Genomic DNA, 25,537 nt, shown 5'->3' with positions numbered 1-25,537 from the left:
CTGTGATCTACTCTCCCCCCCTTTCATAGCATCAGATAGAGGGCAAGGCTGAGGTGCACTAGCTGAGGAAAGGGAGAGAGGAGTCCTCCTATCGTTACCCTAACCTTGTGGGTCCTGCTTTTCTAATTCCAGCAGTGTCGCTGTTGTCACCTTAGCAGGCACTTAACATGCAGGATGCAATGCAACGAGAAACCCAGGCTTTATAAACTCCTGGCCTACAGCGGCTAATTCCATTGAAAGGTCTTCAGTTCCCCGACTCCCTAAATAGAGGGCACTGGCTTTCTGCAGTGGACAACTGCTTCTTTCCATTTGCTAGTAAATGATGGATTTCAAAGTGACAGGAGAAATAGTGTTAGATCAGATTAGGGTTTTTAAGACCAGCCTAATTTCGCAAAAAATAACACTTCCTTTCCATGAACAGAGGTCTCAAATCCGCCTCTTGTCAGGCAAGTAACTGCTGGAAAGCTCTTGTGCAATCTCCCTTGGGGAAGGGATTTGGGACGGGGGGAGACAGGGGATGTGAAACACCAGCCTCTTGACAAAGCACTGGTTGTGTGATTGTATCATTTCCTATGTGATGACATATCAAGAGCAGCCCAGCAGCTTCTTCCTGTGCGCGGCATGCAGTGAAAGCAGTCTAACACACTGCATTGAAGCATGCAGTGAAAGCAGTCTAACACACTGCATTGAAGCATGCAGTGAAAGCAGTCTAACACACTGCATTGAAGCATGCAGTGAAAGCAGTCTAACACACTGCATTGAAGCATGCAGTGAAAGCAGTCTAACACACTGCATTGAAGCATGCAGTGAAAGCAGTCTAACACACTGCATTGAAATGTCAAGCTAGCTGGCTTTTAAAGCCAGTGTTGTCATTTTCTCACGACAAGGTAGCGATTTTGTTGACACATTTCATTGCATTGTGTCTTGCATGTTAAGTGCTTATGTAGGGGCTGCTGTTCTCATTATAAAAATGAAACCAAATGGATGAAACCGGAAACACATTCAGTACTTCATTACGCTACATTAATGTGAAACCCAGAAGGAAGTTTCATTTTTGTGAAACTGGTTACATTCATTTAGAGATACAGATCTCTTTCATTTATTTATAAAATTTCTGCAAAGTGTTCCCAGACCTTGTACCTGTGACTGCTTGTTAATCAAAAGTGAAGGCTTGGCCAGTTTAAAAGCCCATTAAGTTGTTGCACAGAATAAGCCTGTAAATTAAGTCGATTTTACTGTGAACACGTTTCTCAGTGTGATTGAGATACACGAATGCCCTAACAGGGATCAATTGAATTCTTAAAGGAGAGGAGACAAGTTAGGGTAAAGCACTGAAAATCAGAAGCCCTAAATGTAATGCAGACATGTGGGTTGTGTGTTTTTTTTTTTGTTTTGTTTTTTGTTTTAGCAGGGCAACTTCTCGAGCTCCACAGAGTTCACACACACTGTTAAAGAGTGACCGGGGATATTCTCCGCTGCATTGCTAAAGAATCTCATCTGATTTGCAGCGTACTGCTGTGGAGCTGAAATCGAGCAGTAATGAGTGCTTTTTGTTTTTTTGCTGGTTTGTTAGATAAAAACAGCGTCAGCAGATGAGAAAAAGTTCCAGCAGCAGATCGTGGCCCAGCAGAGGAAGGAGCTCACCAACTTCTTAGATAACCAGAAGAAGCAGTACAAGATGTGCAAGGAAAAGATAAAAGAGGCTTGTACACTTTTCTTACTACCCACGGAGAGATAGACTTGCTGCTACAGAGTATGGAAAACAAGACTTTACTTGCGCTTTGAGCACCGCTTCAACACCGCCAGCATGTTCCCCTGCAGGCTTTTATAATTGTCTGTTACTTCAATGGATGAGAATGAATAATGGGGGATGATACTCCCAGAATAATCTGTATAAGAGCCAAAGCAGTCCTACTGTAGATGAGAGGCCTATAGAGAGGATCAGTATAAAACCTGGGGTGACTTTCTGGTCGTTTACAGATTCAGTTCAGTCACATTGGTGTTTATAAACAGTGCTGGATACTGAAACCAACCCAATACGCTATAGCCACAAATTGTAAGTGGTACAAGCAGTGGCAATGTTTCCACTCAATAAGGGACCTCCCTCTTCAGTGCTGAGGGAGCAGTGCAGGTTGCTATACAATCTCTGGCCTTTCTGTTTGAGTTGCCTAGTGCTAATTCATGAGCTACTGTCCCTTGAGCTTGAGACCGGCAGTAACACAGAGATTGAGGGTAGAACCGAGGTCTCCAGTGGAAGGGCCAGTCCAGTGCATTAACCCGCTGTGTGACCCACTGGTGGCTCCCAATAAAGAATGTACCAGGCGCACACAGAGTGGAGCCCTGTAGTGTAACGGCTGCCCTTTGGAACCTGTGTTGCAGGAGATGAATGAAGACCACAGCACACCCAAGAAGGAGAAGCAGGGGCGCCTGTCCAAACACAAGGAGAACATGCAGCACTCGCAGGCAGAGGATGAGGCCCAGCTGCTGAGTCAGCAGAGAGTGTACTACGACAAGAACTGCCGCTCCTTCAAACGAAAAATCATGATCAAGAGGCACGACTTCGAGCAGGAGCAGATACGAGAGGTATTCACTTTACTTGCTGGAGAAGAGGGGAAGGGGGGGGGGTGTCTTATTTTTTTTTAACCAATTTTACTTCATCCTATCTCAAGGTATAACTATCGGACACTCAACAGCGGTATATGAGATGAGTATTGTTTTAACTTGTATGGACAAGAATAAGGCAGTGGTGAAGTTGTGTTACTGTAAGGCGGCAATTGTGTGTTTTTTTTTGTTTGTTTATTAATTTTTTTTTTTTTAATGGTCTCTACCCTAAAATTCTAGGTGATGCATAACTTTTGGCCACATCTGTACTATAAGTGTATTCATTGCTATTATTTTTTCATCATTGATCTCAGCCACTAGACACATTCTGTTTTTTCTTGTACAGTATTTTGCCTGCAGTAGCAACAGACCAAGCTAGATAGTAATATAGATGCTTGTTTTACGCCAGCGAATTGTAAGAAAGTCCATTGTTTGTCAGGAATGGAGCAGGGGGCACTTTTTGCTCTCATGGGTTGAGTTTTGTGTCGTTACCCTAAATGCTTTTATCCGCAAAGAAGATTAGAAACTTAAAAACTAGGGAGGTGTGCAGAAATCCCGAAATCTGAGAACATCTGCCTCTACGCAAAAGCAGGAAGAAACACAAACCCCTCTGGAAACCACATATAGAGTCCGACAGAAAATGAGAAACCAGTGGAGCACACCCCTCCCATGACAGATTGATGCTGTGTAACTGGGATCCCTGTTTGCAAGTGTGTTTCAGTCACAATGAGCAAAGCCGTACATCTTAAATACTGTGATAAAGGGCTGAATGGACTGGCTGCTTCCAGAAACGAGGTAGCATGAATTGCTGGTAACTAAACTCAGTCCCAGTAGTCCTGGGTCTGCTTTGCGGCCCCATGCCCTGTTTACAGTGGTAGATGTTTCAGAGCCACTATTTTCGGCTTCAGAGCCACTATTTTAAAACAGAAATAAAGGACCTTTATTTAGTAACAAGTGGAAGCGGCCAAGGCACATTCTTCAGCGAGGAGGAAGTACAGTTTTATTTGGTATAAAACTAGCAAGAAACAGCTTTGTAGCAGCCAGGAGAAGGTACAGTGTTGCTCTCAGCCCTTCTTCTAGCCCTTCTAATTTTAATACCTTTTAAAACATTTTGTTTAAAGTCCTTCCACTTGTTGCTATGTAGGGTCAAACAATTTCTAGATGTTGTTTATGGGTGATGTTGACGGTTGATGATGGTGATGTTGGTGTTTGATGTTTTCTGATTGGTTAGTGTTGGTGGTTGTTGATTGGTTGATGGATGGTTGATGCTTGATATTTGTTGATGGTGACATTCCTCTCTCTACAATGAACCAGGAACTCAATAAGAAGAAGACCCAGAAGGAGATGGAGCACGCCATGCTGATCAGACACGACGAGTCCACCCAGGAGCTGGAGAACCGGCAGCTGAAGACGCTGCAGAAGCTGAGGATGGACCTGATCCGCCTGCAGCACCAGACTGAGCTGGAGAACCAGATTGAGTACAACAACCGGAGAGAGAGGGAGCTGCACAGGAAGCACGTCATGGAGCTGCGACAGCAACCCAAGAACCTGAAGGTACTGCTGACCAGCAATCCAACCCAGCCTAGCCAAACCATCCCCACACCAACCCCTTGCAACCCCTTGCAACCCCACAGCAACCCCTCACCACCCCACACTAACCCACACCAACCCACACCAACCCCTCACCAGCACGCAACTCGCAACAAATTGCTTGTACCTTCCGCCACATGACGTGTCCTGTAACCGTCCCTTCGACAGGTCTTGGAGATGCAGATTAAAAAGCAGTTCCAGGACACGTGTAAAGTGCAGACAAAGCAGTACAAAGCGCTCCGGAATCATCAGCTGGAGGTCTCTCCGAAGAGCGAACACAAGACCATACTGAAGGCACTGAAGGAAGAGCAGACGCGGAAGCTGGCCATTCTGGCAGAGCAGTACGAACAAAGCATCAATGAGATGATGGCCTCGCAAGCAGTAAGTCCTTATGTTGTGATGAGTCTGTACTGGCAGTTTTGTTTAACTGTGTTTTCCCAGATGCACTTTTAGCCATTAGGGCTTTGCTTGACAGCAGGGGTGGCCAATCCTAGTCTTGGAGAGCCACAGTCCTGCAGGTTTTCAGGGTCTCTTTAAATCATAATCGCCTAAAGACCTGGGGGGAAAAAAAGTGAGTGTTCCTCAATTACGAGAATAATTGATTCAGTGAAGTAATTGGCATAGAAATCAGAAGACCCTGCTGCTCTCCAGGACCAGGGTTGGCCACCCCAGGTTTAGAGCATAGCCCAGGAATTAACATCCTTCAGTAGGCAATCCAGTCTCTGCTGTGAGAATGGATCTAATGGGATTGAGCATATTGCGCAGCAGAAGAGACTGATGAATACTCGCAGTATATATTAAACTGTTATTTTATATGATTGATATGCATCAACTCCAGTTTTTAAATAGAGTTGAAAATAGATCACAAAAATGAATTGTTTAGTATTACAGCAGCCCCCCCAGGAGTGATTTATCACCCTTCGCAAAAATAAAGACCACAAGCAATACTAAAAGAAACGAGTCAAATTCTTTGACAGACGTTTTGACTCAAAGTTTCTAGCAAGGTCTTCACTGATAAAGACTTCTAGTAGAAACATTCGTCAGAGTATTACTTGAGGTATTATTTTGAGTTTTATAGTTACGGTAATAACCACTGGAATAATGCTTATTCCTGGATGATGTTAAAGTAGCAACCTTGCTTCTACTTCATCAGAGATCTGTAAGGTCGGTATCATCTGAGTTGCTTGTGTTGCTATCATTGCAAGAGTCCTGAGCACACATGAAGCATTGACACCTCTGCAAACGTGCAGAGGAGGGAAGAACAAGCCGCTCTTAGTCGTAGAGCATGCAGGTCTGTTTGCGGACGCTGTTGTCAGTTTTGAATGGGACCCGGGCTAATCCTGTTGGTTTTGCAGCTGCGACTGGACGAGGCCCAGGAAGCAGAGTGCCAAGCATTGAAACACCAGCTTCAGCAGGAAATGGAGCTGCTCAACGCCTACCAGAGCAAGATCAAAATGCAAACCGAAGCGCAGCACGAGAGAGAGCTGCAGAAACTGGAGCAGAAGGTGTCCCTGCGGAGAGCCCACCTTGAACAAAAGGTATGTTTGCAACTGACACAAAGCAGCGCCGAGCCCACACAGCCCTGGATCCAATCCAAACTACAGTGTCGCCATGGCCTTAATAAAGAAACAGGGATTTCATTCAGGTGACAGTGGGCCCTATTCACGAAACTATATATATATTAAACATCCTATTAGATTTAAACTGTTTTGAAAATGATTGTAAACTTCAAATTGTAATGGTCAGGGTTTGTAAATGTGTTGACTGTTTGAGAGGATTAGACGTTTTATTGTCACTTTGTTTAATAGTCAAGCAGTGGATGTGCTCTCTCTGTCCCTGTGCTGCAGGGTGCAATACCTGCTCAGCAGCATTGCATGCTAAGCTTCTATGTATCTATAAGGCTGCCCGTCTCTCCACCTGCAAAAGCTATGAAATCACATGACTAGTACCCATTGGAATTAATTCTAACCAGTTAGGAATCTCCTTTTGCAGGTGGACAGACTCTTAGTACTTAGGACTTTTAAGACTTTCTTTTGAGTTTAATGTAGAAGCAGTTCTGTTTCGGTACTGGGAGCAATTCCCCTGATTTCCTGTTTATTTAGCAAACCTTTTCTTTTAACACCTGTCAGTGAGGTGCTGCCCTTGTGGAAATCTGTAGGAATTACTTACGGTTTCTGAAGATCTGGCGCCATCTGCTGTGCAGATGTAACATTACAGAATACATACAGGTTGTACAGACTGACCGAACTGTTTGTCTGGAGATTTTTTACATAACACTCTGCCCCTGTGGCTATGCATTTAGTGACACTTATAGGTATGTTAACAAGCATGTGTGATTGCTCAGTAATTGTGTGCTGTATTTACTAGAGTAACTGAGGTAGAAATCTTGATTTTGTATTGTTATTTAATAAGACAGTACAATACAATATAATAGTTTGTTTTTATATAGCGCTTCTCATGCGCAGCATCCCAAAGCCAAAAACTCAAAGCCATTGGCCAATCAGTCCAGTTCAAAGACAAGCACCTCAAACAGATTTTAAATGTGATTCAGAAACACTTGACTGCTCCAAAGGCAGGAGGCATAACCACTAAAGACCTGCCTAGCCTCTCCTGATTTTCAGAGCACTTCTAGGAACGACCAGAAGTGCAGCAGTCACTGATCTCAATTATCATCATCATCATCATCTTCTCATTTTCCCACTCTCTCTTCGTAGCTGGTAGGTTTTCTTCTTGCGGTCGGCTGCCCACCTCTCCCCAGTTCTGCTCCTTTTGCACCCAGGCTTGGGCGGAGTGCTTCGCTGATCTCACTCATGCTGTGCTTTCTCTTTCAGATTGAAGAGGAGCTGGCTTCACTTCAGAAGGAACGCACTGAAAGGATCAAGTACCTGCTGGAACGGCAGGAAAGGGAGATCGAAACCTTTGACGTGGAAAGCGCCCGACTCGGGTTCGGAAACTTGGTGACTTTGGACTATCCTAAGGACTATAGATGAAATAGATCTGCCATAAAAAAAATAAACCTTCGCCACTTCACACTGAAAGACGGGCTCTCTCCTACTGACGTCACCTCTGGGCTAGAGCCTGTACAGTCCTTAATAATCAGGGCACTCTTGCAATGTTACAAGTCAATGCTGGATAACTAGTGTTGTCTTTTAACACAATGGTGAAGTTTTGATGTTCATGTGCAATGATACTTTTGGTGAAACTGAAAAAAAAGTGGATGTGCATTGCTTAATGATCATGCATTAGAAATTGTCAGTCTGTGCAAAAAAAGACATTCTCCTGCAGCCTTATCTTCTACGCTGCTTCTATCTTGGTATTTGTTCATCAGGAAAAATTTTATTAAGATTGAGCAATTTGATACGTTTGAATATGAACTCATGATGTACATATCAATAGATACGGACGTTACTTCTGGGAAATTGTGATTTAACAAATGCTGGCTAAAGTAACTCGGGGCTCGCATTGAACTGTATCATAATAATGTTCTGCTGTAGCAGGATATGTGAATACCACACATGCGTCAAGAGACCCAGGCAGCATATAGGGCTTGGAACTGTTTGTGTATTTTGTGTATAGAAGGATTTATGGAGAGCTTTTACTTATTTTCATATTGTATTTTAACTGGTCCTCAAATCGATTTTTTAAAAATATTTTTTTGTTTTGTTCAGTATTTGGAGCTCTAGATCTTCTATTGGAATTTTCCATCCTAGATCATAGTATTGCTTTATCCACACTTTCAAGCTGTGTATTTTCTTACAATAAAATGAATCAGTACAATGCTTTATTATTGCATGCACTTTCAAAAGAAATTCAGGTTACATAAAAAAGCAAAGCATGAGTCTGTCAAGAGCTTCTAATTATATTTGTAAATAAAAGTGCTTACCATAAGTGTTTGATTAATTGAATTAAATGGTCAGCTTGCCATTGCATGCTGTGCTTTCAGCTCCATAGTCTGTATTAAGATTATTTGTCTAGCTTCCGTATTCTCCTATTGGAAGACACCCACAGAACACAAAGGAAGTTGGTTAATCCCTTCATGCATGACATATTGAATATAGATATACTTGTTTGGACACATAATAAATAGGTTTCATTTGAAAATGTTTTCCATTGCTTTATATGGGGGTAACGTTGCATCCGCATATGAGGTCATCATGCATTTGTGTCTAGCATGTGTCCCGGGTCGTGGTGTTTTATAGGTCTATAGATCCTATTTACATGCAAATGGATTTACAATAACAGAGGCAGTGTTGTGCACTTGAAGCCCCTGTCAGTAATCTGGGGCAGCAAAGGGCTCTGAAAGCTTTCGTCAGCGTGCCTGTGCAGAACTGGAAGTGTCAACGCTACCCCACACTGCTCTGAAAGCTTTCATCAGCGTGCCTGTGCAGAACTGGAAGTGTCAACGCTACCCCACACTGCTCTGAAAGCTTTCATCAGCGTGCCTGTGCAGAACTGGAAGTGTCAACGCTACCCCACGCTGCTCTGAAAGCTTTCATCAGCGTGCCTGTGCAGAAGTGGAAGTGTCAACGCTACCCCACGCTGCTCTACCCCACGCTGCTCTGAAAGCTTTCATCAGCGTGCCTGTGCAGAAGCGTGCCTGGAAGTGTCAACGCTACCCCACGCTGCTCTGAAAGCTTTCATCAGCGTGCCTGTGCAGAACTGGAAGTGTCAACGCTACCCCACGCTGCTCTGAAAGCTTTCATCAGCGTGCCTGTGCAGAACTGGAAGTGTCAACGCTACCCCACGCTGCTCTGAAAGCTTTCATCAGCGTGCCTGTGCAGAAGTGGAAGTGTCAACGCTACCCCACGCTGCTCTGAAAGCTTTCATCAGCGTGCCTGTGCAGAACTGGAAGTGTCAACGCTACCCCACACTGCTCTGTAGTTCTACAGGATTGCTCAAAAAGATACAAGTGCTGCTTTTGGCATTAATAAGGTTTGCACCCTTTTTATCCAAAATGCAAATGCATGATAGATTCATATGTCGACTGTTACACTAGTGCGACTATGCTGTCATCACAACCTGACCGTTTGAATCCTGTTTGCAGCACACTTGTAAAGGCAAGAAACCGTGTATTTTTATATAGCTGCAAAAGGGTCTTTGTCACTTTTAAAATTGTATTTTTAGCCTTGGAAAGCAATCCCGGGTTGTGATCTTACCGGTTCCTTTGGGAGGGCCAGAGCCCACGTAGTCTGACATGACACGCCCGCTGCTGATGTCATTACCCTTCATGTTAACAACAAGGAAATGGTGCCACTCCCTAAATTAAAAATAAAGCAACAATGACTTCTTGTGGCTCTCTTGCATTGGTTAACCCTGGACTGTCTGCTCCCATTCAGAGCTTGGGAAGAACAGTTTTGCTGCAGCTGCATGCCCAGTCTTTCCATGCATGGCCACCTGTCCAGTTTGAATCCGCAGAAAGATCAATACAGGCTTGCCTGCCCCCATCGCCGCCATACAGAATTGCTCCTGCTGCTTGCTGCAGTAAGGGGTTTAATGACACATTACAAATACACCCCTTCATGTTTTTTTTTGTTTTTTTTTTAAATCGCAGCTTGTTGCAACATTACATCATCTATTTTGAGCCTGAGATTCACCATGCAAAATATAGGTTGACTCCATTCAACTAATTATGTGACTTCTAAAGACAATTGGTTGCACCAGAGCTTATTTAGATGTGTCAAAGCAAAGGGGGTGAATACTTATGCAATCAATTATTTTCTGTTTTATATTTGTAATTAATTTAGAACAATTTGTAGTTTATTTTTCACTTTGACATTATGGACTTTTTTGTGTTGATTGGTGGCAAGAGCTCCTAATTAAATCAATTTTGATTCCATGTTGTAACACAATAAAATGTGGAAAAGTCCAAGGGAAGATGAATACTTTTGAGAGCCACTGTACTTGTTTGAAATTTGCTATTTATCAATATATTTGTGGAAAATCTCGAAATATGGTATCTCTCTCTCTCTCAAACACACACACACACAGTTGTCGAGACCCCACTCCAGTGTTGACGGCAGTATTGGGACGTGCATGTGTTTTTCTGTGGTCACCGTACCTTTAAGAGCAAGGTGGGGCTTAGGTGCGCTCTTGAAGCAATTAGGATCCGGAAGAACCGATGGCAGATCTGAGAAAGTGTGATATTGCAAGGATCGTAAATGTGATCGAATAACAACACAATGTAACGCACAGAAGCACAGCCGTGTTCGCTGTCGGTCACGATCACTGTGCACTTGCACACTTTATGAATCTCAGACTGGGTTGTGATTGCAGTTTCGGTTTGAGCGGTGCGGCAGCGCGAAGCACGTCCTGCCGGTTATTCGCAGGTGGCACCCGAGCGAGTGTAGCTGTGTGGTCTGCCTTTGTTGCGCAGGGAGGAATCTGAGAGAAGACAACTCGGTTATTATTATTTTTTTATATATTATTTTTAATTCTATATGAAAAGAATGATGTGGGGAGCAGCTGTAATAACCGTTGCCGTGCTTTGTCATGGCGTGCGCTTACGTGCAACAGGTAAGACCTGTTCCTTGTTGTGTGTGTGTGTGTGACGTGGGGGGGGGGGTGGGGGTGGGATGGGGTGGGGGGGGGGGTGGGGGGGGGGTGGGGGGGGGGGGGGGGGTGGGGGGGGGGGGGGGGGGGGGGAGTCTTTTTCACACACACTATTCACCGTTTACCCCTTTGGTCTGTCGTGGTCCACACGAGTGAACACCAGATTTCCTACACAATTCTGAAGTTACATTTAAAATACGTTGATATCCATTATTATTATTATTATTGTTATTGTTATTAATAATATTTTTTATTAATGATAATATTAGCTAGTTGTTTATTAAATAATTGCTTTTTAAAAAAATAATACATAACTAAATAAATGTTATTTGCTGTTCGTGTTGTTTTCAGCTAGCGTGCCTCATTCTGTGTACACGTGACTATATCACGACTATATTTTTTTCTGCTGAGTCGCATGATTTACTTCGCTCAGCGATCTCAATAAGTTTATTTATCCTACTAAAGCACAGTGCCCGCTAGCCAGCAATATCTCCATCACCGATAGACCATGACGATTTCATTGAACTAAATCACACAACAGTGCAAATTAAACATTCGTGGGCGGCATGTTTTATAATCTGAGGATCCACCTGTAGATAAAGCCAACATTCTCACGCGTTCCTCTGTTTTTGAGTCTTATAACAACTAAGCAGATAGATATAGATATACGTGTTTGGGCATGCATCACAGCCGCATAACAGCCCAGCGGGATCCCTCCTCTTTGCAAGGTGTTCCAGGGATGAATAGTGTCTCTGAAACAGGTGTTCTGGAGTCACTCATGGGGGTTGGCAGTGATTGGCTGGATTTGATTTCTGCATATTTTGTGGGCTGGTTGTGAAACAATTGCACGTTGTATATATAGCATAATATAGCAATGTATTATATGATCTTAAAGTGAAAACAATAACATTGTGACAGTCCTTAATAAAAAAAAAATCATAATAATAATTCTTACTTAAATTAGCATTGTTTCACCTGCCAATGGAAAATTCTGGTTGTGCGTGTAGAATAATAACTACAGTCGGTTTAATGAGGTTTATAACTTCGCTCTGGGAGTAAGGACTGCCCGCTACACACACACACACTATTAGAAAGACCTGAACCAGTCAGTCATCCTGCCCTGTAACAGCTACCTGTGATGGGGGTCCACTGCCTCGCCCAGCATTCCAGGTGGTGCGGACCCTCAGATGTTCATCCGTACTTCACAAAATCATCACTGAAAGATTCCTTGTACCGTACACGTGAACCTGCAGCTGGCTTTGTTCTCTTTCTGCAGATGCTGCTGAGATGGTGACAGTGGACAGGCTGGCGACGGTGGGAGAAAGCATGGTTTTGTCTTGCAACAACGCCACGGTGAATGCAACCCCTGGTGTAACAGAATGGTCAAAGGATGGCAGGCTTGTCCTGCGCCACAACTCTACCTCCACGGAGAAGTTTGTTGTGGACAGCCGCCTCTCCATTGTGAACAACAGGGACTTGCAGATCAGCAAAGTGTGGGGTTCAGACGAGGGCGTGTATGTGTGTAATGTAACGCCGTCAGACATCAAGGAGCAGAAGCAGCATGGTATTAAATTGGTGATAGTCAGTAAGTAAACTCAGGGTCAGGGTTACAAAGCTTTTTTTTATATTTCCAGTACAGGGAAAGTGCACCATTTTTTTCAGACAACTGTCCAGTTTGTATTCATACTGTAAAGGTAGGTTCAGCACAGCCAACTGTGTGATTCTTCTTTGAAAGCTGTCTTGCACTTTATCATCCTGTGAGTCAAGTCCTGATCTTGGTTTTAAATGACTTATTTAGGCTCTGATGCAGCTCAGTAAGCACGTACAACAACACCCTTGCCCAGTTACCTGCTAGTCACCTTGCCCAGTTACCTGCTAGTCACCTTGCCCAATTACCTGCTAGTCACCTTGCCCAATTACCTGCTAGTCACCTTGCCCAATTACCTGCTAGTCACCTTGCCCAATTACCTGCTAGTCACCTTGCCCAATTACCTGCCAGAACACTTTATTTTAAGGACATGCAGCAGGTATGAAGGAAACAAATAAGAAATGAAAAATGGAACACCTTTTTTTTTCTTCTTGCGGCCTCTCTCGCAGTACAAACCCGGGCAGAGCCCTGCTCAGCAGGAAGGTTTTCTTTGTGATGCTTACTCTGTTAGTGCTGCTCTGTTTCTGCCCAGATAACGTCCACAGAAACACAGTCATTGCGCATTGTCCAATGTAAAAGATTTGACTTCAGTACAACGTGCCCTGTGTCGTTAACTGAAGAACCATTTAAATAGATTACCCAGGGCCTCCAGGGGATGCAGTGGAAAGCGGAGGTGTGTTTGTAAGTACACAGATACCGCATCAAACTGTTTGTATTGAACAGTAAATGCACTGTTTGTTGTGGTTTTTTACTTGAATGATTATTTCACAAAATGGGCAGGGTCTTCAGTTTTCAATGCATCAGGGCTATGGGAAAAGCATTTCTACTCAACCAGGCACATCCGAATGATTTTGGTTTAGCCCCTAATGGGTTGCCAAATGTACAAGAGATGCAGTAATGAGAAATGAATGTCAGTTCTCTTGTTCTGCATGATCACAGCTTGATGAAGATGTCATATAGAACATACTCACCATGCTTAAACTGTGCTTTTAACACGTCGCTGCTCCTAATCTCAGATTTCCCAACAAAACCAGTTCAGATGATACAGGCCGATTCATTTACCATGCGTGCTTCTTTCTTGCAGTAAATCCATTTGACCCTGATTTTGATCAGCAGGACTAATTTTTTTTAACACTGTCCGATACCGGAAAGAGCAAGCTCGGCATCTCATTGACAGTTATGATAAAAAGAATAACATCATTAACAACTTAAACTAACAGTATACAAAAATGAATATGTTTCTTCTTTTTTCCCTGTTGGTTCTTTGGATATTAATATTTTAGAGGAATGCGTTTTGGAGTGAGATTTCCTCGGAGTAGTAGAATATTGCTGTGACAGATTCAAGAGTGTATTGAAACAGGACACACCTAGCTCTTGGCTGACCCCAGTGGACAGAGATTGGTTCTGTGATGTCATCAATGCAAGGGGTGTTTCTTGTTGTTTTTGTGGCACACGGTTCTCACTGCGGTGACGTTTGGGTCTCTGTTGATTTCTCTTTGCAGGTGGCCCAGATGCTGTATCTGTTAATATCACACCCGCAGTTGTTCTTCGCAATGGAACATATTACACAGTCCAGGGTTCAGAGGTCACCTATACCTGCTCCAGCCAATCCTATCCAGCACAGGAGCTTTCCTGGGTGTTTGAAGGGCTGGCGTCGAAGCCTGTTAAGGTCGCATCAGGGAAGGGAACCTCGCTTGGCTTCAAGAAGATAAATGTTATACCAATTGACCAAGGGAACTACAGCTGCTCAGCCAGAAACCCTGTTTCTAGAAAAACTGTGACGTCAAGCATTGCAATGCTGGTTTACTGTGAGTAGCTTTCAGCTTGTCTTTTGTCTTGTTTTTTAATCCTGTTGTAAAGGCCATTTGAGGAAGAGCCTTGATACCTTATTTGCAATGTCACAGCAACTTGAAGGCAACCCGGAAGAAGCCTTCTTGTTGAAATTTATTTAGTTGCTGTTAGTTTTTCTAAAGTTATAGAAACACTGTGCAGCTCTGGCCTAACACTGTGCATCACCTAGAATCTCAGGATTGAGAAATAATAAAAACTATATGCATGATTACATCATGTAATCAAAGACACTACAAAATGATATCACCATAATAGCAGTACAGTGTTTCACGTTAGATTTCTACAGGTCACACTTTTCAGTTCAATATGTTAACGTAGCATTATTCAGCAGGGTTCACTAGTCTTTTGGCCGCAGCTGTACCTTGTCTTTCATTTTCAGATTATCCGCGCCATGCACCCCAGTGCTCTTTTGAAACGGGGAGCAACGCCTCTGATTTGCTGCTGCACTGCAGCTGGACCGGGGGCTACCCTGAGCCCACACTGCAGTGGAAACACGACGACGAGGAGACTTCAGGAGACTGGCAGCCTGTGCTCGGTGCCTCTGCAGCGAACGCCAGCCTGGATGTGACGATGAGCAGGACCCAGCTGCACGACGGACAAGTGCTGAAGTGTGTGGGGGAGCACCCGGCCATCCTGCCCAGAATGGAAATCTCCTGCTCAGTAAAGTTAAGTAAGTGTTTAAGCCTTTTAGTCCTCAGTAATCTTTGTCGAGCTGAAGGTTGAACTTCTTTATTGAGTATGCAAGTGATTTAGACTGGGACCTAGGAGTCCCATGAGGTTTCAACATTTCCAATGGCATGTGTTGACATACGCCACTAAAATAAGACCTTGAGGTCCCGACAGGACTGAAAGGGCTCTTCTGAAATCAGACTTCATTTAAAAGGTTTCTTTTCAGAACAATGACAGTGTATGTTTGTGTCGGGTCATGCTAACTTGTCTGTGCCCATTGCTTACTGTTACAGAGGCTCCTTATCCAGAGGGAGAGCCCATGGTCACTGGGATCAGCAAACAGAATGTTACCTTAACCTGCCAGGACAAAGACGCCCGCCCTCCTCCTAAAATCACGTGGCTGAGGAGCATGAAACGGGAGGAGATCTTCCCCAGCTCCAAGTACATCATCTCTCAGGGCAAGGCTGTCTCAACCCTAGTAATAAACAGCTGCTCCAAGGAGAACGATGAGGGCTTTTACTTCTGTAGATCAGAGAACCCTGTGAGGGTGCGGGAGCTGGAAGTGCGTCTCTTGATAAAGTGTAAGAAAAAAGAAAAGACGATGAACCCTTTCATGCATGCATTATTACACATAGCTGGGAAAAAAAGCCCATTTGAAGTAGTTCTGGACAAATATGGGATAAAAAAGGCATCCTCCCATGAGGTCATCGTGCAACAATGGTAACACGCTCTCTATATGAGGTCATCGTGGATTAGTGTCTTCCACATGGCCCATGCATGAAAGGGTTAATGACCAGACCCTTTTTTTAATCTGCTCATTTCCTGATTTCCACATAATGTGATTTTTGTGCTCTTTCTGTTTTCCTGCTTTCCTGTGTTTACACATTTTTAAAAGCATTTTTTTAAAGCTATGTGTTTGAAATTGCAATACTAGTTTCTTCAATGCAACAAATAATTGCAAGGTGTGACTTCAGAATGCTGCTTGACTTGATAGCGCTTCTGTTGTGAGCCCAAATCACTCTGCATCCACTTTATGAATGCAAGAGGGTGATTGAACTTCCCTATAACAAGTCACGTTAGGAACTGTTTCCAGAAGCCTCAAGGTGTCAAATGAATTCTAGTTTTACATTTGCTTTTTTAATTTATACAATAGGGGAATGATCTCTGTAGTATTCAAACTGTATTGTAATTAACCTTTTTTTATTTACCTTCAACAGCTTCTGCATACAATGTTGGTGGATTAATTGGGGTAGTCCTTGCCATTGTAATTGTTGGTTCTGGGGGAATAATTGGTGCGTTTGTGTATTTGAATCGGGAAAGAATATTCCTCGGTAAGATCTATGTTTGTTTGGGTTTTTTTCCCATCTGATAGACCAAAGTACAGTTTCTATGTGATACGCAAAACGTTCTAATGTTAGCTCTCTGATTTCTTTACCCTATGCCTGTTGTAACCTTACATTTCATGTATATGTATATGGATGAGTTCTTTATGAAGATACAGCACAGAGAGATTCTTGTAACTTGGATTTTCCTGGTAGTACTAAAGCTTTTCCATTTGCTTTGTGTTTTTTAGGACACCCTGTTCGGTGAGTATCCCATACCCCTAATATTAATATGTTCTCATTGACTCTGCTCGCATGTAGAAGAAAAGGTTTGCATTCTAATATAATTCTGTATACAGTACGTGGAAGTGTGTATAGTTCATGCATCCTGCTGTTTGTTTGTAGACTGTGTTAAGTGAGTTTGTGACTGTGTCTGAGTGCAGGAGCGAGGAGAGGAACGATGTGCTAATGCTGGTGGACTCGGATGACGATGTCCCGTTTGAGGATGATATTTCAGGATTAACTTCGGTAATCAACGGGCACGCCACGCCAGTGTTGAACAACCACCACACTCCCCACGGTAACTACCCTATTATAACCATCACGTAGGCTGCTGTAGATACAAGCTGGTGTCACTCCACAGGTCAGAGTGACTACCCATGAGTGGGCTTACTGGCTTATATGGGTGAAGATGTGCTTGTAACTTGCGTAGCACCCTATGCTATACTGAGTGTGTGTGTGTAATATACAGCTATGTCTGCACTCAGTTGGTGTCGTGTGTTCATCAGTGCTGCCCTGTGCATTGACTGCGCTTGGGATAATGTCGGGTTGTAATGCTGTGTGCTATACCTTGCTTTCCAGCCGACCGTGAGGAACCACAGATCCACGACGAAGAGCCACCAGAACAAGATATCACAGACACATGAAGAAGACTCGGCCGTTGTCTTTTCTAAAAGCAGATGAACGCACAGCTGATCAGGGAGATTGCCTTTTGTTTGTTTTTAATTATTATTATTATTATTATTATTATTATTTTATTATTATTATTATTTTTAATAAATAAAACATTTTTATATTAATGGCAGTAACCGATTTGGAGGAAGGGGGAGGGGACGACGACGACAAAAACCCCAACTTTTGCACAAAATTTTAGCCATCATAACAGTATAGGGACTTGTGATTATAGTTATGCTTTTTATATTTCACTGTTGATGTCTTGTGGTAGATAATACGTGTGTGTGTGTATTTTAAATACAATTGCATTTTCAAGGTGTTCAGGACTGTTTATCTTATTGTGTATTCCTATCTTATATAATTGCACTGTAATTTATTTTCTGCATTGAATTGAAATTCACTTGTTGGTTCTGTCTGAGGGGCCAAGTGCTGTCTTTGTAGTAGGAGAAACGCACATGAATTAATCGGACCATGTTTGCAGAAGCAGTTGTCTCAGCACCCCACACCTGTTAAACATGCGTGCCTTGGTGCAGCCGTGCCGACACGGAAATCGCATTCTTCACAAGCTTAAACGTTTGTGAACAGGATATATAGTCTAAAAGGAACAAAACAATTGCAGCTCCATACACAGCGGTCTTGCAGGAACGAGCAACTCAATGATTTTCTGAGAATTTATTTAAACGTTTTTACTCATTTATTTTTATTTTTTTAAAATTGCGGTATGAAAATGTGCCATTTTTATGCATGCTATAAGCATGTGGATATTTATTATTTTATTTTTGAACTTAACAAAAAAAATCTTATTTGTTTTTATTTCATTATTTATTAAAACGTTCGACAAAAGTAATTTAGTTCCGTCGTTTTTCACGTTGGCTGCTTTATTTGGCTACACCTATTCTGGAGGCTGTGTGAATTATTTGTTTCCCTGTTTTGTTTTCCTAGTCAAAGGAGATCCTTCTGCGTTCATTTCTAATCTAATTTGAATACAAAATAAAGCGATATACTGTATGTGACAATACAGTAAATGAACTCGTATAGTGTTCTGTTTTACGTTAGCAGATGAAAGGAGGTAAGATGAAGAAGCACTAGACAGCATTACTGTCTTTATTTATTCTGTGTATCAGAGATAGGGAAGAACAGTGGTTGCCATGGATACCGTAAAACCACGTGCACGTGTCAGCTGGTAAAACAGGAAGCAGGTTCGTGTTGCACAATCGACTTTTGCACAGGGAAAATGAAACTGACATTTTGAGCTAACGCTGTGCTCACGGGTCTTCTAAAAAGTCGTGTTATTTAACGTTTTTTTTTTTTTTTTTTAAGAGTAGTAGGCTATACGTTTAGTTTCTCTCGTTAGGAATGGATGTTGAAGTCCTTCAATTCAATATCTATACTTTTGATCGGTGCAGTGCGAGCGCGACTAGGGGAGTCAGGGTAGAGGTTATCGCAACAGCTGCCGTAAAAAGTTGACAAGTTAGTTTACTTGTACTAGTTTGTTCTCAAGCCTTTCGCTGGTCATTGACTGCTAAAGACCACTCATTTACCTGCAGGTTCAAAGTAAAATCATCGTACACATGGAACTAATAATTAAACCAGGAACGAAGCAGGACTGGAGACAACCAGGTAAGCAAGGGGGCGTGGCGGAAAACAGTCTTTCGATTGTGTATTTCATGTTTGCATTCCTAACTGGACCTAATGTGCAGGAACTAATGCCGTGGACCATTCCAGTGTGGACAAAAAGACAAAACAAAACAAACAAACAAAACCTTAATTAAGAATGTGTCGTAAACGGTGTATAGTGGATTCAGAAAAGTAGTAGTAGTGTTGTTTTTTCGGGGTGACATAAAACAGAAACCACGTCGCTTTATTATGAAACTGTTGGATACTATTTGCAGCGTGGCTACAGTAGAAACGACTAGAATAGCTTCAACGTGGCAGACACGGAATACGGTGAAACGAGTGCTCAACCCAAAAGGGTTTTCTTTTAACTCGGATTTACTCGCATCGCGGTGCATTCTGGGATATGTAGTCCTAGACCTCTGAAAAGACAGTGGTCACCGTACCGTGGCCCAAACTGTCTCAGTGAGCCGGGATCCTCTTTTGCTACTCCCAATCCAGTTAACATAGGACAAAATGCAATAGATCATTTTGGATACCAAGCCATTATGTCATTATGCAATGCACACAAGAGGAGGAATGCAGCCTGGGAAGTGACCTCACCTTGATTTAATTATTTTAAATTCATAAAAGCATATGCTATTGCAGGTGACAGATTGCCATGTTCTGATTGATTGTATGTTCTGGGATGTGACGCTGCATGGTGACAGCTAGCTTCTTTTTCAATTCTCCAAACAGAGAAAGCAGTGTTGATTGGAGAGCTTATGCCAGTCCACCCTCAGCCCCTGGAGCGCAGGTCAGGCTGTGAGACTTGGAGTGCTGAGTTCTCCCCCGATGGTTCCTATTTTGCTTGGTCGCTGGGACACGGAATCGTGAAGCTAGTCCCGTGGCCGCTGGAGGAGAGCAGCGGGTAGGTCAGATTCCAGCTGTTCTACACGATGCAGTTTCTGCACCTCATGTGCGTGTGGGTGTATGTGCTTTAGTTTCAATTAGAATGTGTGTGAGAATCGATCATGTTAAATGTAGATTTGTGTACTTTGTTTCCTGGGTCCCATATGAAAACAAACTGGCTGCGCCACCTTAAGGGGATTTTCCTGGGGTGTGTGTGTGTACATTTTAAAATTAATAAATACAAATAAATTCATTTTGCATAATGAAACTTAAACATTTCAATTTTAGCTAATAATAAAATGCAAGAATGCAATTATTTTGTGGTTTATTGTGAAAGGTGTGAAATTAAATTCAGAAGCTATACTCTATCTATCTATCTATCTATCTATCTATCTATCTATCTATCTATCTATCTATCTATCTATCTATTCATTGTATTTTGCAGGAGCCCTACTAGAAGTGCAACACGGTGCAAGAATTACTTCTGTAATGCAGGATGGCAAGAAAATGACAACCCCAAGGAAAAGACCCTCGAGTGTGGACAGACTGTGTGGAGTTTGGCTTTTGGTCCACGCTCATCGAAGGACAGAACTTGCCACAGACGTGATTGTCAACTGGCATCGCTTTCTCATCTGTTCTCAAGCCTGGTTCTGGCCACAGGTCTTAATGATGGCCATATCAAAGTGTGGGAGGTACTAACAGGTAGGGAAAAGCAGAAACATTACCCTGCCTTGGCCAGGTAAAGAACAACTTCTAACTGCTGTAGATCAGAATCATGGTGTGTGTGTATATATATATATATATATATATATATAATGTAGTGTACATTGTAGAGTGGCATGCCAAACTCCTCTACATCACTCTGCCTCCCTGTATTCTGTCTAGACTGGAAGCAGTACACTTTTGTGTACATTTTCCATCCCACACAATAATGTGTTGCCTAAATGAGACCCCTGGCTTGTGTTGTTTGATCTATAAAAGCTGCATCTCCCAGCCCCCCCCCTTACAGTGTTTGTGTGAGCGCAGGTGTTCTTATTTTACTGTTCCATTTATTCACAATCTTACAGCACACTGGATGCTGGGAATTTATAAAACTCTAAAGAATGACGAAGATGGCTTCTGCTTTTTTATATGGTAAAGTTATCTGCTTGTGTTTTAATTTGATTTTATTTCGCTACCTCGGAAGGTCATCTCCTGTTCAATCTAACTGGACATCAGGACGTGGTGAGGGATCTGACCTTCGCCCCAAACGGAGGCTGGACACTTGTCTCTGGTTCTCGAGACCAGACGATACGAATTTGGGATTTAACAAAAGATGGTAAGATGCTGTTATAGAGAGGGGCAGTGTGTCTGTGCGTGTGTGTTTGTGTGTTCCACTGTCTTGTGGCATATTTGAGCTTCCATAGATCTTTTATTACTGAGGCTTCCTTACAGGAGAGCTAACCATGCCCTTGCCTTCTGTTAGCACTAGCAACGTCTCACAAGTTTGTTTTGTCTTGTATGGTATATTTTGCACTGACTGGCCAAAAAAAAAATAATACAAAGCTCCAGTATATTAATGTTTTCTTATTTGCCCTGCATGCAGCAGTTTTGGTAATCGCATTTTGAACAGACCCATTGATGTACATTGTAGGTTAACCTGCTTAAATGCATGCAAGTCAGATGCCAAAGCCAAGCATTTGGGGAAGCTATAAGAAAGGCTAACAAGATGCTCGGATACATTGTGAAAAGTGTTGAATTTAAATCAAGGGAAGTAATGTTAAAACTGTACAATGCACTAGTAAGACCTCATCTTGAATATTGTGTTCAGTTCTGGTCACCTCGCTATAAAAAAAAGATATTGCTGCTCTAGAAAGAGTGCAAAGAAGAGCGACCAGAATTATTCCGGGCTTAAAGGCATGTCATATGCAGACAGGCTAAAAGAATTGAATCTGTTCAGTCTTGAACAAAGAAGACTACGTGGCGACCTAATTCAAGCATTCAAAATTCTAAAAGGTATTGACAGTGTCGACCCAAGGGACTTTTTCAACCTGAAAAAAGAAACAAGGACCAGGGGTCACAAATGGAGTTTAGAAAAAGGGGCATTCAGAACAGAAAATAGGAGACACTTTTTTACACAGAGAATTGTGAGGGTCTGGAATCAACTCCCCAGTAATGTTGTTGAAGCTGACACCCTGGGATCCTTCAAGAAGCTGCTTGATGAGATTTTGGGATTAATAAGCTACTAACAACCAAACGAGCAAGATGGGCCGAATGGCCTCCTCTCGTTTGTAAACTTTCTTATGTTCTTATGTTCTTATTTCTTGTTTCTGCAGGTAAAACAGTCCATGTGCTGACTGGCCACAAGCAGTGGGTGTACTGCTGTCGGGTTTCCCCTGACTGCAGCATGATTGCCTCTGTTTCCGGAGAGAACTACGTAAGCACAGAATGGCTTGCATTGAAAACAGCAGGTTGGGGTGTTCTGTCTCGCGCCGCGTTCTTGTTGCCTGTAAACTGGCAGCCTCCGGAGCCCCACGCTCTCCTGTGATTTCTCCTGCAGGTGTTCCTGTGGAGCATGCGATCGTACACCTTCATTAGAAAACTGGAGGGTCACAAGAACTGCGTCATATCCTGCGACTTCTCGCCTGACGGAGCTCTGCTGGTGACGGCGTCCCTCGACACACAGGTGTACCTGTGGGACCCCTACACTGGGGAATCGGTCATGCAGTTAAGGTGAGCGAAAGTAAAGCACTGCCCGTGCCATGTACGAGTTCACACTCTACATTCTTACCCATTTGCAGTGTGTTCTGAGATTCTAACAGAGTCTTTGTTTTCTGGTACAGCAGAGTGCACTGAAAGCTGAACTTCTGTATGAAAAGAGACACCAAGGAGTTCTATCGCAGTGTAACGTGATGAGGGGTATTGCAGCTTTAAATCAAGCCCTCTGAGGCACAAGCAAGGCTTTGTTCTTTCACGGTGTTAACTGCAATTGAGTGCAGTTACATGTTATCTTATATGTTACTTTAGATTTCCTGTTTTCAGTCACTGGTGATGCAGTATCTGTCGCCGTCGTTATTATATTTCTATTCTTTCAGCCATTGTTTTCCTGACCTGTACAGTTATGCCGTCTGCGCTGTTTGTCTGAGGTCTGTGCGCTTCTCTCCTGAAGGCTTATACTTTGCAACAGTTGCAGATGACAGGTAGGGATGGTAAAACAATCCTTTATAAAATCTCAGAGTACTGCACTGTTGGGAATCTTTGATAACGAAAGCTGTAGCGCATAGACTTAAAACAACGAGAATTCTCACGAAAAAATAAACTTCCAAAAGTGAGTCGGAGATACTGCTCAATTGCATGCAGCAACTAATTGTTGTGATTACATTTCCAGGGACTTGAGGATTTGGGCGTTAGGAATGGACAGGCCAGTAATAGAAAGCCCAGTGCCGCAAAATCCTGTGACCAACGGCCTGTGCTGCGCTTTCTCACCACAAGGGGGAGTCCTTGCAACAGGGTAACCCGTTCTGCTTTGATACACCCATTGTATAGTTAAACCAAGGCAGTATTCCTGCTGTGCAGGGTTGGAGTCGGGTAGGTTTCTCACTCGCTTCTCATTGGCGCAGGACGAGAGATGGGCAGGTGCAGTTCTGGAGGAGCCTGAGGGTCGTGCCGAGTTTACGGCACCTGAGCCGCGTATCCCTCCGCCAGTCTGTGTCCTCCCATCAGGTGATGGCGCTGCCCATCCCCAAGAAGATGAAGGACTTTCTCACGTACAGGACTCTCTTAACATGCCACGAGAACAACTCTCTTCATCACTTGCAAGAAGTCATAGCCCTCAATTAATAACCATGGTTTCTGACAAAAAAGCACTTTCTTTTTCCTTAGAATGTTATTGGTAACAGTGAAATCTAGATTTTTTTTTTTTAATCTTTAATTTTCAAAGCATATATTGTAAATATTTTGAGATTAAGTATAATATTTCTTTAACAATATTATTATTCAATTTGTTTGTTTTCACTGCTGCAACACAAATAGAAAATCCCATAAGGGCAGGAACAGCTTTAAATCTATGTATTTATTTATATACTGAACTTCTTTACCATTGCACTCATGTCTTTGTCAAGCAGGCACTTCTGACGCAAACTAGCTTTTCTTTTAGTACGGTTTGCAGTGCAACTCTAGCATGTCTGAAGAAAAAGTCTAAAATTTTCATTTTGCAGTTTTGTTGTAGCTAGAAAATGAGACATGAAGAACGCACTGTATATTCAAGTTAAAACATGAAGCAAAAATTAAAACATTACTTTAAAAAAAATGTTAAAATAACTCTGAGAATTGAGGTGGAAAATAGCAAGTGATTGAGTGCATGCTCAGGGTTTCAATAAATCAGCCTTATACTTGGAGCGATGCGAGCCAGACCCTGTATTGAATCCCCCAGCAGACACTGCAGATTGGTACTTGTGCTGTCATCTTCTCTGCAGCAGCAGCCCACAGCGATGGCAACAGCATAGGCTTCAATTGTTCATAGCGGGGGCTCCTTATTCTCGAAGCAGCTTCCAAGAATGTGGCACATTGCATTGTGTGATTGAGGGGACTGTTGTTGAGGCACAGCAACTGTATTCATGCTGGCAAGATTAGACAGAGAACACGCAGGCTGCTGGGAATGCCTGCACCTTTGCTGGTTGTAAAAATTTGTAATTTAGCCTTTCGAAAGTGAACAGTGCCATGGAGGGCAGCCTGATCTTTCTACACTACTCGGTGAAACTGGTCTGTTGTTGTTGTAACCACTAGCGGGACTACTTCAGAACTTCTCTTAAGTTTCGCATTTTTCTGTTTAAATATTTCGACATTTAATACAGTTCACTTTTTGATAGATACCTGCCACTCAGTAATCTCTGGCATTTCTACACGGGCGGATGGACACACACTGACAGCTGGCCCTGTTTAATCTTACATTGTTGTCTACTTACTTTGAACAGCGACTGCCCAAGGAGTTTTGACAAGCTTAAGACAGCCTGCAAATAGAGCTGACACATTTCTCTTAGCAGGTTGAAAGAACAGAACTCAGTGTGAGCATTTCCTGCAATAAAGGTTGAATGTTATTTTTCACTCCACCCTTTATATTTAAAGTTGTTTAAAATTGTATTTATATATATATATATATGTTTTATGTCAACAGAATAAAGCAAGCTAGATGTTCATCCTTGTTAACAAAACCACGCCTGAAAAATAAACTGGGAATAGAAAGTGTATAAATTCACTGTTTAACTTTCCATAAATATTTGCTGGTATTTAACAGTGCAAATTATTTATACTAGATGCTTTCAGCACATCTAATATTTTTACAAGGGTGACGCACAAACCATTCGAGTGCATAGTTAATGAGAACAGAGTTCTAGTGTTGTGTACATGTGTCGTTTTCACAGATTCTATTCATATACATTAAATGCAGTGATTGAGAAAATGAATAAGCGTGTCAATGCTCTTTCTTGTACTGGTGTCATGTAATTTGTAAATCTACTGTCCATCATTACTCAGCAGGTTTCATTGGACTTGATGAAGCACAATTGGGTGATGCAAAACTTTTGGCCACCGCTGTGACCTGGAGTTAATGTTTGAACACTTTCTAAAAACTACCACTAGGTGGTGCACTCTAACAAATGAAGGGCACCTGACTTGATTTAAAAAAAACAAACAAACAAAAAAAAAAAGTTATTGAGAAGGTTCTGTGAGCAAGAGGTTCCGGTTTACATATGCAATATTAATTCAGGTCTCTGCAGCAGAGCTTACCTGCAGAAAAGTAGCTACATTTTAACACTGAAGCTGGGGGGGGGGGGGGGGGGGGGGGGGGGGGGGGGGGGAATTGTAGTGTAGG

At 42.7% G+C, this 25,537-nt stretch overlaps 3 protein-coding genes across 6 annotated transcripts in view; all 3 read left to right on the top strand.

Annotated features, from left to right (window-relative positions):
* The window catches only part of LOC121297518 (serine/threonine-protein kinase TAO3), a 28,719-nt gene extending 20,457 nt beyond the window's left edge, over positions 1-8,262 (top strand). The window contains exons 15-20 of one of the 2 annotated variants that reach the window (XM_041223870.1): positions 1,574-1,702; positions 2,380-2,583; positions 3,910-4,155; positions 4,360-4,572; positions 5,547-5,729; positions 7,023-8,262. In XM_041223870.1, the coding sequence (XP_041079804.1) occupies positions 1,574-1,702; positions 2,380-2,583; positions 3,910-4,155; positions 4,360-4,572; positions 5,547-5,729; positions 7,023-7,181 (1,134 nt within the window). In that variant the 3' untranslated portion in view covers positions 7,182-8,262. The remainder of the gene's footprint in view (positions 1-1,573; positions 1,703-2,379; positions 2,584-3,909; positions 4,156-4,359; positions 4,573-5,546; positions 5,730-7,022) is intronic. The other variant, XM_041223871.1, reaches the window with a different exon arrangement.
* Positions 8,263-10,282: 2,020 nt separating this feature from the next.
* Positions 10,283-18,497, top strand: LOC121297519 (V-set and immunoglobulin domain-containing protein 10-like). 2 transcript variants are annotated; one of them, XM_041223873.1, is made up of 9 exons: positions 10,283-10,590; positions 12,017-12,325; positions 13,891-14,196; positions 14,619-14,909; positions 15,202-15,489; positions 16,126-16,239; positions 16,482-16,494; positions 16,674-16,810; positions 17,092-18,497. In XM_041223873.1, the coding sequence occupies exons 2-9, from the start codon at positions 12,028-12,030 to the stop codon at positions 17,154-17,156; spliced, it is 1,512 nt and encodes a 503-aa protein (XP_041079807.1). In that variant the 5' UTR covers positions 10,283-10,590; positions 12,017-12,027; the 3' UTR covers positions 17,157-18,497. The 2 variants fall into 2 exon arrangements, with proteins under 2 accessions (XP_041079807.1, XP_041079806.1); XM_041223872.1 differs by having other exon boundaries at positions 10,283-10,704.
* A 95-nt stretch (positions 18,498-18,592) lies between these two features.
* On the top strand, positions 18,593-25,124 carry LOC121297521 (WD repeat and SOCS box-containing protein 2-like). Of its 2 annotated transcripts, none has more exons than XM_041223875.1 (9): positions 18,593-18,804; positions 19,537-19,708; positions 20,135-20,391; positions 20,876-21,007; positions 22,005-22,105; positions 22,229-22,401; positions 22,788-22,868; positions 23,057-23,179; positions 23,289-25,124. In XM_041223875.1, the coding sequence occupies exons 1-9, from the start codon at positions 18,756-18,758 to the stop codon at positions 23,506-23,508; spliced, it is 1,308 nt and encodes a 435-aa protein (XP_041079809.1). In that variant the 5' UTR covers positions 18,593-18,755; the 3' UTR covers positions 23,509-25,124. The 2 variants fall into 2 exon arrangements, with proteins under 2 accessions (XP_041079809.1, XP_041079808.1); XM_041223874.1 differs by having other exon boundaries at positions 22,764-22,868.
* Positions 25,125-25,537: the final 413 nt, after the last annotated feature.

Source organism: Polyodon spathula, chromosome 22, assembly GCF_017654505.1.
Source record: "Polyodon spathula isolate WHYD16114869_AA chromosome 22, ASM1765450v1, whole genome shotgun sequence".
NCBI classification, from domain to species: domain Eukaryota; kingdom Metazoa; phylum Chordata; class Actinopteri; order Acipenseriformes; family Polyodontidae; genus Polyodon; species Polyodon spathula.
Note: the sequence above shows the minus strand (reverse complement) of the source record. Positions and strands in the feature narration are given on the sequence as shown.